Below are 13,583 nucleotides of genomic sequence, written 5' to 3'. Positions count from 1 at the left end.
AGGTTACGACTGAAAATTTCTATCGACTTGTATTTTGATCGATAGACGTAAGATCCGCGATATTGATATACGATGTCCTTATAATTTACACGCTCGATATTCACATAGAAATAGGAAGCAGAAATCAAATACGACGCTTACGATTGAAATTAACGAAATTAATACATCTCGTTCTACGAATTAACAAGTTATCGTAGTCTACGAACGACAAGTCAATGGTCCTGTCCAAGATACACACGTTTACCATTGATTGTTTCATTTTTTACATTGTAACAATGATTTAGATATTGCATTCACTGTGAACAATAAAATTAGCCTTTTTACTTTGATCGGAGATGATTTCCCATTTTTAAATCTACAGTAGATATACACATTCTGAATTTTAATCAATATGAAATTAGCGTATTAAAGGAACTGAAACAAAAGTATCTACTTAAATGAAATATATATACACACACACACGAGTATTGGAAACTCGCTCGCTCTAATAGAGGAAAATAACCATTTAAGATCAGATTCGATAAATTTTTACATCGATGATTCTTATATATACTTCCTTACATTTATAAAAGAATAATAATAGTCGCGTGAGCAGATCGCAGATGGAAATTCAAGAAACTAATGATCTACGGAAAGGGTAATGCTAATTAATTAATTATTAAGCAACCTGATCGATATTCTGGCCAAGCAGAAGATACGTTGCGGAAAACGCGCGAAACGATGGTCATCGAAACGTGAATAATTACCAGTGGTACAATGAATGCGTAATGAAAACTGTATTAATTATCATAGATAATTAATATCATGGGCAGGGCACACGGACCATGTTTACGAACAATTAACTGCATTAGCGAGTTAACGTTTGTCACGACTGACCTTCCTAGAACTTGATAAAATACTTAAAGACTGCTGAAAATTGTTTAAACGTGTTTTATCGTATTTTTAACTTGCAATTATAAAATAACTGCTTGTACTTACGAACAGGTACGTTTCGTGTTTCTCCTTTAAATATTAATTTAACTAATTCTAATAAATTGAAACATCTATGATTCAAGTTAAAGTAACAACGTTTAATTTGTTGTTTTTATTTATTCGAAACACTTTTACCAATTAGCTGCTAAATGTTAAATTTCATTTATACGATATAACGTTATTATTTTTGTAGCCACAAACGTTGGAAAAAATTGTTTAGTTAAACATTTTATATTAGATAGTACATTTTATATTAGATCGCTAGTTTAACACAATCGCGTTGCATTTTGTTACTGTTAATTGTGAGTTACGAAGAAGAACGTTCTGATACAGCAATAATTAAACAGAAGTATGTATCCTTACAATAAAAAAAGTGCTAATTATTAAAGATTCAAAATCAATCGCCGTATTATAAATGTAAATTATAATTTACTATTTAGAAACATAGACTTGAAGGCGTATTTTTGAACACATTCTAATTTAACCCCGTTAAACGTATATTTTGCTACTATATTTACTGTCTATGTGTTGGATTTAAATGGCAAAAATAGAATCGCGTCGGAAATAGCCAGAAAAGAAATATCCAGTCAGGTAATGTTTCCCTTTCCTTCGAATCTAAAAAATACCAATGATCCGACTCATTCTCCAATATCCGCGAACATCCTCGTTGCGCGTGACGCTCCAAACTTTCTCGATTCCCGCGTATTCACGTTCACGTGTTTGCAGCGTGCGCCAAAGAAACTTCTCGACGGTATCTACGAATGTATCTGCTCGTTAAATATTTCCACGCTAGTCGCGGCGAATCGTAGCCTATGTAAAACGGTTTCGACGAGGATGTGCAGCGCAACGTGCGTCGGGGAACTGTGCGAAGAACGGCGAGGAACGGCGGAAAAATACGCCATGTACCGACGTAGGACGACCGAAAAAAATCGCAGGAAAGAACGATTACATCGGATCCACGATACCTGGCGAAACAGTACGGCCTGTAATCTCATCCAGCCACTCGGCTCGTAGCGACGGTTTTTATCCTATTACGTCACATGAATAAACTAAAGACCATGGAGTCCGCGACACGCTGTGCCGCGCCGCGCTGCGCCGCACCGGAGGAAAGAGATCGTGAGATCCAGGAGAGCGGCCGCTGAAACGAGTCTGGATTTGACGTGTGCCCTCTCCAGCACGGAGGACCGTTCTGCCTGCAGCAGGCAGAGGGATTTCAGCTCTGCGAATGGATACGTTGCAAGTTCGACAAAACGACCACGTCTGATATGTTGGAAGAAAAAGAAAGGATACGCCAACGGCAACCGGCACCTACATCCGATCGATTCCGTTTAGATAGCACAGCTACTTGGCTGTACGGTCCTGATAATGAAACGTAGTATCGCCAAACGAGTATCGACCGAACACCCTACTCTGGGGGAACCGTTTTCCTATGGACATCGTTGCTTTTCTTAAGGGTCCGATCCACGTCATATACTCGATCCATGTAAGGACGCTGGCTGCACTTGGATCGAGCGTTTCAGAACGCGCTAGTGAATCTTCTTTAATTGTTTGAACCTTCGAGCGATACGACGTCTGATAAGGCGCGTTTATTATACGGTTTCTTACGCTTGTTCGTTCCGACCAAGTATAATCCGAGACGAACAAATTTTTATCCTTAATACCAAGTACCGTAACGTGTTGATTAATTTCTTACAATTTTATTTAAAGATAACGAATCATATTTTTGAAGCTTAGAAAATTGAAATTTTCTGACGCACGGATTAACGAGAGGAAAGCTTCGATAAAGCAAACATTTGTTAAGCGTGGAATACAAGTTTATCGCAATTGCTATTGTCTTTCATCTGTCGATACAGGAGATAAAGCCACGAAGGTGATATCGTTCTATCGAAAAGGTTGAAATCGTCGGTGTTGGCGAAGAGTACGATAAGCGTCGCGGCGGTGCGCCGCATCCGTAAGATAAACGACGGATGCACGAAATATGTGATACATGTGGCAGGGAAACTTGTGGCCAATGAAAATGGATGATGCCAACTTCCAATGTCTCTTTTTATCGCGCCCTTACGTTCCAAATGTATCAGGCTACTTCTTTCAGCCAGCAGTCGCCCATCTTCATGTATAATGTATCGTTCTTTGCAAACTTTAATCGTAGGATTTTGATTTATGTTGCCACCTCGACCGATTTCTTATACCACTCCCGATAAAATAATAACGCAACGAAAGCGATCAATTTACGCGATGAAACTTTAATCGCATTTTAAATGTTACAATAGCGGACGAATGCCATTTAAGCAACGCTGAAATTGAGGAAAGAGTTAATTCTGAATATGTACATATATTATAAATAAAAACGTTGGCTTTTGAATAAAACAATATTCGTAATTGGAAAAGCTATTTACATGATTATATCTTCCGTAGAATGTTTTCGTATTTGTAGCGAAAATTTGTATTTTAAACGAATGATTAGTAATTGGTAATTTATCGAACGTGTTTTCATTAAAACATAAAGGAAGCACAAAATTTAATATCCTTTTTATTTGCGTATGGTCGTGATAGATTGATTTAAAGATTCGTAGATATCGCGAAGGCAAAACGTTCGAAAGTAGTCGTGAATAATTAGTTTCGTTTCAATTCCAAGATACGGACGATGCAAAATCTAAATCAATCGTTTTACGTTACTGTAAATTTCGCGAAACTTTAATTTACATTCGCAATCCAAATAACCAATTATAGCTAGAAACATAATATTTCAATTTTACACGAAACAACCTACAATCAAAGTTATATATCTTAAAATAAAAAGTTGAAAGATAAAGCGTGTACAAGTGTGAGAAGTATAAAAAAAAAAGACAACTTTTTAGCGGGAAAGGAAAGAAAAATTTTATACAGAATGCGATTGAAAAATTGATACGATGCTTATAAAATAATGGAATAGTAGTTGAAAAAGACGAAGTGGGTATAGTATTTACTGGAACGAGTAAATGCAACTACGTTTACCATTTATCGCCCCTTCGAATCTACAAACGCATTAAACACTGAAAATATGAAAATTAACAAAAAATACACTTGTTTATCTTGTTGTTTATATCATTGCTCAAAGGTATTAATATTGCTCGAAGATTATTAAATATCACTCGAACTACTTGAAAATTACGTTATACGTGTGTAGCTAGAATAAGAAATCAGACTCTACTAAGACCATGTTTATCCGCCACCGACAAACCAGCTAAATTCGCCACATCCACGAGCAATCGTCCTACGTTCGAACCATCTAGGAAAAAACTTGCCGCGTTTTATCGAGATGTGAAATTCCCGTCGCATCGCGTCACGTCGGTCCCTTGCTCGCGAAGAGGAAATCGCGATGTGGAAGATCGAAAGTGGAAATAAAAGACGGGATAAAACGGCGATTACTCACCGTAGGGTTGGGCATACAGCGTCGCGGTGGTGGCGGCATGGGATCCGGTGCGGCACGATAAGGCGGCGGCGAATACCTTCCCGAAGGGAAACAGCCCGGGGCCGTGATGGGTGCCCCGTGGAGCCCCTTGCTCCCCATCATCTTGTCCGGCGAGTACATCATCCTGAAGCTAGTCAAGGCTAAGCTGCCAGGCTTAGACCTAAACCAGTCGAAAACCGACGCCCTCAAACAGAACGATACCAGCAGCGGTAGCCGCGCTTCCTCTTCACATCAGTGTTCGCGGTTCGCATCTGTGTAAGAAGAATTATCGATGTCCTCTCTACACCCAATTTCCTCTCAGAGTACCTTCACGTTCGCTTTCGTCAAATCGCTTCGAGACTAATCGCGAGACTCACTGGCGCGGCACGACTATACGAACGACGAATCACCGTACTATTATTACAGTTGTTGTTGCGATAGTACTCGATCTTTGCACTTTTACGAGCCACCACTCATCTTCGTTCTTGACACCACCGAGCAAACCACGGCGATTTCGGTCGATTTAACTAAACTCGTTCGTCGAAGAGATCGCGAATCTCTTCGATGTCCATGATGCACATGATCACGGACACGGTGTTTGGATTTTACTGGCACTCGGTTTAGTTCTATGTCTGAACCATGGCGACGGCCAAACGTTCCGATTCCTTCGAATCGGAAGATCTCGCACTTCGCGATGGAGACGTAGACGGAAAGTAGGTGGTGTAGCGACGCGTTTCTCCGTACGCGTGAATAAATAATTTTCCTGTCGAGCGAGCAGCTGATTCCGAACGAGTCCGGCAATGGTGAAACGTTAACGAGATAGGAACGACCGAGCGATCGAATTTGCAGCGGCACGCTATTGCGATCACTGAACCAACAGCCACTTGGAATTTTCGAACAAAGAAGAAACTGTCCACCGTCAGATTGTCACGATTCGATCACCGACGTAGTAAAATCGTACGGTACACGGGATGTTGTGGCGAAACTGTGCACTTTTTGGCGCTGACTGGCCGGCGCGGCGAACGATGCTTCGTGGATGAACTCTTCCAAGGGGGATGGAGGGATCGAAGGACGAAGAGGGAAACGACGGGACAGGGGATGGTCGGTGATCCAGGATATTCGCAGAGTGGCGCGTGCTCACAGCAGAGGGGTTGTTCGCCACGAGGTAAGCCGAGAACAACCGGGACGAAGGGGTATATCGTGCATAGGCGGAGTTTAGCGCGGTCACGCGTGCGCTCCTAGCGCGATTCGCGTCGGCCATCTTTCGCTTTGCTTTCGTGTTCGGCATGGGTGTCGCTAACCGCGACCACCCGTTTCTTCATCCTCCCTGCGTTTTACCCTCCCTCTTTTCGCCTCGTTCGTCCCGTTTCCTTTCCTCTCCCCTAGAATCTCGTTCCGCGTCTCGTTTTCACTACTCCCCCACCGACGTTACACGCCCTTCCTAGCCAACGTCGAGCCACCCCCTCGTTCCTACCGAACCTTGCCCCGCGCAACCTTGTCTCGTCGAAGACGCCTCGTGTCGTCTACCTACTTTTCTTCCCTCGCGACGCGCTTTTGTTCGATCACCGCGAAATCTCTCGCTCGGCTGTCGCCCAACCTGCTGTTGGATTAGTAGCTACGTCGTAAACTGGTCGCTCTCAGTCACCCTTAACACCAAGGTCGCTACTGCCGCTACTCGCTGCTACTACACGTCGCTTTCGTCATTTATCTTCGACATCCTGAAAATTGCGACTCAACTGTGAACCATAGTTTTGTGTCGATATTCTTCCATGGATTATCTGTACCTTGAAAACTTTGAACGATTTTATCCACGCGATTCCGTACAGCAGAGTTTAAGATCGTTGTTTATCGATTCATCGTGTCGAACAGATTTTCAAACGATTTCATTTCGTTTTTGCTAACGACGGTATTAGAGATTCCATAGACTCTGGTATCTCTTCGTATTTTTTCGTATTTTTATACCATCATATTGGCTACACGATGTACCTTTGCAGATCTAAAACTAAATAAAATTACGTTTTATTTTATCGTTGTAATCGTTGGGAATAATTTATTGAAAAATCTTGAACACAGTGACGTATATGTCGGTTTTCTACGCAATTACGTACAGCTAACGCATAAAGAGTATTAACTGTTGAAACGAAATAATAACGATTTTAGATTTTACTATTTAACAATAAATTATCGAAAGATCAAATTAGATTAGATCAAATTAATTTGCGCGTTTTGACTTTAAGTAGAAAACACACGTTCGCAAATGCAAAAGCTAGGAAATAAACAATTGTCCTACTTTATAATTGTCTTACGGATCTTTTACGCAGTGACGTAAGTTTCTTTCGTCTTATTTTATAAAGAATGAACAATTGCGATCAACCAACGATATATTATTAAGCACCGTGAACCATTTATATTACGTTTGCCATTGAAATATCGCCATTTTAACAAAGAAAATAACTAAATACAACAACTCGATTGGAACAGTCTTCGCTTTCTTCTTAGTGCAGTTGCGTTAAAACAAAAGCCGGCATATTTATGTATTATTCGAAAGAATAATCGATTTGCCTCTTTGCTTGTATTCGATCATGCTTTAACCTATGCTGTTTTAAGTCATTATTATTTAAAACAGCCTCTTATACAACAGGTAAACAATGTTATTTAAATGTTATACTTTACAGACCATACGAGTGGCGATACACTCTTTCTAAATATTTATCTTTTACTAGTGATCAAGGCTACTGTGTTCAGGACGTACTGTACATATTTCTACATTGTTTTAAGAACTCTTTAAATAATTTGAATAGTACAGTCGCTTAAAAGATCGTTATACAACAGGTTCCATAACAAGCGTTCCTAAATATTACCTACGTTCTGTCAAATCAATTAAATCGAAATGAAAAATATGCAAATTGTTTTATAAAAATTAATCTAGCAAACAAATATTTATGGCAGATATGAAATCTTTCGTACGACTTTTCTTGCGTATTTAACTACAACATAGCAATCGATGATATCCTATAAATTAAACGTAACTGCGATTGTTTTTTTGTTTCGTAGAAAATTAGATGGTATAACGTCTACGAGTATAGTCGCGATAATCACAATCCTAAGCCAAGTTGCTTATATATTTTTTTTAAACGTCACTGTTTGTTCTTAAAACACACTTTTTAAAAATACATAAAAAGAGATCGTATCTATAGCTGGATAATTCTGTAGCATCTATAAATATGAAGATTTACGTAATTCATCGAGGCAATTTTCTTACAGTCCGCCGTTTCCAACCTTGAAATTTGGAGCTTGTACAACGTGATTAATAATGAACAATGATTGTATGTCATGTATATTCGAAAGTCCGAAACAATCGAGAGTATTTGTGCTGCTATTTGATCGGTCGTGTCTTCGTAGTAAGTGCAGATTTGTGTGAGCTATTTCATAATGAATTTTTAAAGTGTCATGGACCCTTCGTAACCCAGATCCCCTCTGTTACTCCCACAAGGCTGCAGGGCAACAGGGCTACAGGACTTTCGTCGATCCAATAAACGAATAAAGCCGTTTCGCGCTATTCTTGACTCTTGGATTTCAATCCAACTGACCAACAGAGAAGTTGATTTTGCCATTCCTTTACATCCGTCGGTCTACTCTGGAAATTTTCTTACCGTTTGAATGTACAAACAACAAGATATAGATACGAAATATTTGTCAAACGCTCGTTCCTTCGCTTCACTCGCTTACTTATCTTCGTACTAATCGTGCCACGACTTTTTATACTTTTCCTTTCTATAAGGCCGCCATCCATTTGGGTCTTTTCTCTCGACGATTAGCGACAAAGGGAATGCGAATGCTTACCGAACGAATCAAAACGATCCTGCTCGTCCTAAAGCAGAAAGAAATAAGCGGCAAAGGAAACGATCGCGACACGTTCGATCCCAAAAGTACGACAAAACAACTTCGATGCGACAACGTAAAAGCAACGAAGAAACGTTTCGAAACGAGTATATTTATCGGGACCAATCGTTCATCTCGTTGAAAAAGGGGAAACGGTAATAGGCAGTAGGAAGCCTGGCGACGCGATATGGTTGCACGACTAGACACCAAACCGGTGAACGAAGGAAAGACAGAACGGACAGGGCTGCGGTAAAGGTATCTACGCGAGATGGAATCGCGTACGATGGAAGAGGAAGCGAGTATGGGACGAACCAAGGGGGAGGGTGAGAAAGAGAAGGAGGCGGCGGACAGGAGTGAGAGAAGGGGTGGATGCGAGTTTGGCGGTAGTCGTTTTCCGAGGGATGTTGGGCGGAAGGTTCCCGCGGGGCCTGTGTTATCGCCTCGGCAGGATGACCAGCCCGCGGTATCAAATATTAAACCTACTTGCACCGGCAGCCTATCCTCGACAAGGTATCCAAACCTTCCCTCCGACCAGATCCCTCCGCGAACCCCGCGTCCACGGGTCACCACTAGCTCGCCACCGCTGCCTGCCATCAAAACCTACGCCTAGTAGGTTTACTGCCGCGTCTCGATCTCTGCCGGTTCTCCTTGCGATGCTTAGGCTGTTTCCATTGCACCGGTTGGCAAAAGGCGAAAGGAAGGACGCGACGGATACCAACGATCCGCCACGACGATCGCCTATTCCCCTTTCGCCGGTGCAAATGCATTCCTCGGAAGGGACTTAAGCAGGAACGCTGACATAACCAGAATTCTCGAGATTTTACAGTCCTTTGGAAAAGCGTTGTGGAAGAAAGAGGAGAGAGGCGGGAAAACATCGACCTCTCCTAGGTTTCTTACAGGCGAAACGATCTCCACGAGTCACGAATTTGATGCTTTACGGCGCATCGTTCTCGTCGTGATCTGTGGGCGAAATGGTTTGCCGCTCGATGTTCTTTCTTCTCTTTACTCGACGTGAATCGAATTTTCCGAAAAAGCAAAGTGCTTTCCGGAAGGAACGATTGGCTTTGTTTCGTTTTGAAACGGTAATGCAATCAAGGATAATTTAAGTAAAGTCAGACTTTAATAGCAAGATCTCCGTACATTTTAAAAGGTTAAACGTCGCTATCATCGTCAAAGATTATTTCTATTAAATTCTGTATTCAGTACTGATCCCGTATACAGGATGTTCTACTGTAATGCGAAATTTCAAGTGTCACAACTAACGATAATCGAACGAATTCAGGTTCGGAGAGAGAGAGAGAGAGAGTTGGCCAGAAATTTGCCAGGAAATTGTTGATCTATCAGGAAACGTCTAACGAATAAGCCGTTACTCGAAAACAAGCTCATCTATTTATACGAACCTTTCTCCTTATTTCGTTATAACGAATCCTCCCTTCTGTTCCCACATATGTATAGTACAACGGAATACTCTGTATGTATGAACGCGATTCTATGCGTGTACTTATGTATTCCGTATGACTGTATGTATCGTTTTAAATGTTCCCTACGAGCTACACGTCAAAAAGGAGCGACAGGAATGGTACAAGATGGTCGTGAAAATATGACGCATTTTCTAGCAAAAGGAAATGGATCGAATATACATTGATATATAATCATACCGGTTGTCGGCTGCAAGCTGCAGTCGTAGCCCCGTTTGGTCAAAAGTAATAATTACATTATTAGGTGCAGTTGTTTAAAAATAGAGTAAATAAAAGTTAACCTGGAATTACGTGATCAAACATATCATTTTTCTAATCAACGTAATAAGTATATTTAACGACTCGGCGCAATGATATAGCGTGTCGGTATAGTGGATAAGGGTTGAAATTTCGAGAGCTACTTATATAAGTACATACACGCGACTATCTTATTTTCTGCGGCAATCTGTCGCTGTCGAACGACCTTTCGCGTTTCCGTAAAGACGTTTAATTAAAAAGCGAAAAAATAAAAAAAAAAAGAATTAATTTGGGGGATATCGTATTCCTATTTATAGGCTTAACCGAATTGATATTTTAAAGTATAGAGCGAGCATAACTTTTAAAATATAATAGAATATGAAGATCACAGGGGAAAAAAGTAAGAGATAAAAATGAGAGTATTTAAAAATAAGTGAGATAAAAGCCTGGTATTTTAAATAATTAAGTCTTCATATTTTTTCAATCAGTACACTCTTCCCAAATTAAAAGAAATGAATGATTTACTATGTATATTTTGCTTCTTACTATTTATATGTGAAAAATACTAAATAACTGATGAAAACGAGAATTATTTTGCACCCAACTCTTCAGATAAAATTTTAGCTATGTCGCATCCAGTTTAGATCGTGCTTTAATACGAAAATAGATCTGTAATTACCGCTTTTCTCCAATAACTAATTAATTTCGAACCGAGCAAGATCCATTTATTTTCCCCGCTTGATTATAAGTAATTTCGTTATACGGATAGAATAACCATAGAAACGACCATCTTTTACGTTTCAAAGATAACGAACAACTTGCTTAACTTTATTAAACGGTTAAAACGATGCTTAGTTTTAACGTAAAATATTTTTCGATTATAAGATATTATCTATTACGTTTCATTATGTACATTGTTTGGATAATAAACGCATACATTACATCATAATAATTTAATCGTATTTCATTAAATAGATCATAGTTGGCGTATTATTCTTTATTTACGTATTGATATTGCTGTATATTATTCTTAATTGCATTATTAATTCTGTTTACATAATAATTTGCTTTTATCGTTTTTCGCGTTACAGTTTAACTCTAAAAATAGGGATAATATCACCGAATTCGTGTTACCTGGCATAAAATTGCTGTACTGGTCCTTATGAATTCATGCATGCAATTCCAAAGAAAGAAAAGTACCTATAACAAAAACACTGGGGCTGTTTCAAAATTCTCTGCATGATGCTCGCCGGTGCTTGAATATTTGAAGGAATAAGTGTATGACGGAAATATGAACGCACAAGTACCGGTTCCGCACAATATACGAAATGCCTGCCAGTATGTTCGCATACTTGATTTTCACTAGAATTTACCACCCTAATCGAAACTATCGATGCAACCTGATTGCCAACTAACAATCGCATTATCGCCAATCCTTCAACCACTTAACGATACTTTCTATCATATTTTTAATCAATTACAATTACTCGTCGGCACGGTTGATTAAAGAGTTAGCAAATGTATATCGATACATCCACAGTAGCTCGCAGAAATATAATAATTTATAAAGGAGCATTCTTTCGCCTGTTGGCAAATATTCGACGAATAGTTTGCTCGCGTTTATTTTACCCCGAAGAAGCTCTTTTGCTGTAAATGAGTTTACGAACAGATTTGTCGATAGTCGCTGTCAATAAACCAGCACGAGCAAATTCTCTTGCTCTCGCGCTCTAGATTCTTGCTCGTTTGGTCTAAACGCACCTTCGCCATACTATTGAAACTTCAATATATTTTATACGAACGATACGTACAATACAAATACGATACATAATACGAGCCTTCGTATACATTAAAAATATTATGTGCCGAAAATGACACGGAGTTTGAAAGTTTTTACGATGGAATCGGCGGAAAGATTGGCAAAGCTGGAAAAATGAAAAATAGAAAACAAGCGTAACTGGCGTGTTAAGTGGTATGGGCGAGGACAGATTTGTCGGGCAGTAAAAAAGGATAAAATCCGAATGTTAGCAAGGAAAAAAATTTGAAATAAAATCCATACAATGTTCTATTACCACGACAACGTACATCCGTTTTCGATTTAAACTTGACGATTCACGATAGCTCGCACAACTGTCATTTTTCCACCCACGGCTCTTTCGCGCACGCCGCGCCGCACGGCATTCTCTCTCGTTCTCGCTCACTCGATTTCTCATTTATTCAAGCGTCGTTCATTCACCTGCTCGTGAATAAAAAACTCGAGTAAAGAGTTCCGCGCCATTTTCGTCAACGGCAGATTACATTCACTGCGCAAATCTCGACTCTTTACCACGTACAATAAAAGGAGGATGTAAAGTGTCTGTAAAATGATTAGCATCGTATTGGATAGATTTGTCTCGTTCGATAGATTTATCTTAAAAAGTAGATGTGACCTAATTAAGTGGATTCTTTTATTAGCTCGATCGCGATTATATATGTACCTGATAGGTATACGTTAAAGTAAGAACATCTCTATTAAATTTTATTAACGAAAAATAAGAATCGACCGATCGAACGTTCTTGATAATATACGAAAAAATATCTCAAAAACGAAAATGCTATGTTGAAAAAGAAAATAAAGAATTGAAAATGTTACAATTATTTTTCGATCGTAATCGTTTTATTCGAATATTATCTTTCTTTCGTACTTTCTCTACGTATCTTCTCATCATACGCGTTCGCGCATTTCCTTCTCGTTTCTATTTTCGATCTCTAGTTATTTTGGTCTTAGTTTTCCTGGGAATACCATCAATTATCAAGCATTGATAATCGTGTTCAAAAATTCATTGAATAATTTTTTGTCCTCCGCTTTTACATCCTTGTGATCCCTTTAAAATACTTTGCCTGTAATGTTTCTAAGAGAAACTGTTCGAGAGAATAAAGACGGTCGTACGAAAATAAACGAATATTTTTGTATTTCTGGAATATTTTTCATCGAGTTATAGAAAAGGAAAAATAGAAAAAAGAAAATGTTTTAACCTTCTTACCTTCGATATACATATTCCTTTAGGAACAAATAATCACCCGTGAAAGTGCACCATTATGCAGCACTTTAATGGACCGATATTCTTGCCAAGTTTCGTCGCAGCTGTTCATAAGTTTAAAACTTATTAAAGTCCTAAGATTTGTCCATCGGAAGACTTTGTCTCTGTTAGAATCGGATTTTAAAAGTTAGTTTTTAAAGATGAAACTTTCGATACACGCACACATTTTAACGCACTTTACCTTCAAATTTATTCGAAATCAGCCTTTGAATATTTTATAAAGAATAGTTTTTCATATAATGTCACAACAAATAAAATTTGTTGATAATCTTTCGACTTATTTGTTCGTTCATTTAGTAAACATTATAAATAAAATATACGCGTGTGTACAAACTGAAAAGTTACGCGCGCTTGTGAACACAGGTAAGTACATCAACATTATATATAAAAATTCCGTACTAATAACTTTTACGGAGTGTAAATTTGGCAAAGGAGAATGTTCTATACGTGTTACTCGAGATTCTATTAAATATCAAATATTTGTTCACATAAGATGATTTCTTCTCG

The 13,583-nt window shown here is 39.0% G+C and overlaps 1 protein-coding gene across 1 annotated transcript in view; it reads right to left on the bottom strand.

The window, feature by feature from the left end:
• Acj6 (abnormal chemosensory protein 6) overlaps window positions 1-6,387 on the bottom strand; it is a 55,409-nt gene extending 49,022 nt beyond the window's left edge. Inside the window, exon 1 of the mRNA XM_072019830.1 lies at window positions 4,385-6,387. Within this exon, the coding sequence (XP_071875931.1) occupies window positions 4,385-4,546 (162 nt within the window). The 5' untranslated portion in view covers window positions 4,547-6,387. The remainder of the gene's footprint in view (window positions 1-4,384) is intronic.
• Window positions 6,388-13,583: the final 7,196 nt, after the last annotated feature.

Source organism: Bombus fervidus, chromosome 16 (assembly GCF_041682495.2).
Source record: "Bombus fervidus isolate BK054 chromosome 16, iyBomFerv1, whole genome shotgun sequence".
Lineage (NCBI taxonomy): Eukaryota > Metazoa > Arthropoda > Insecta > Hymenoptera > Apidae > Bombus > Bombus fervidus.
Note: the sequence above shows the minus strand (reverse complement) of the source record. Positions and strands in the feature narration are given on the sequence as shown.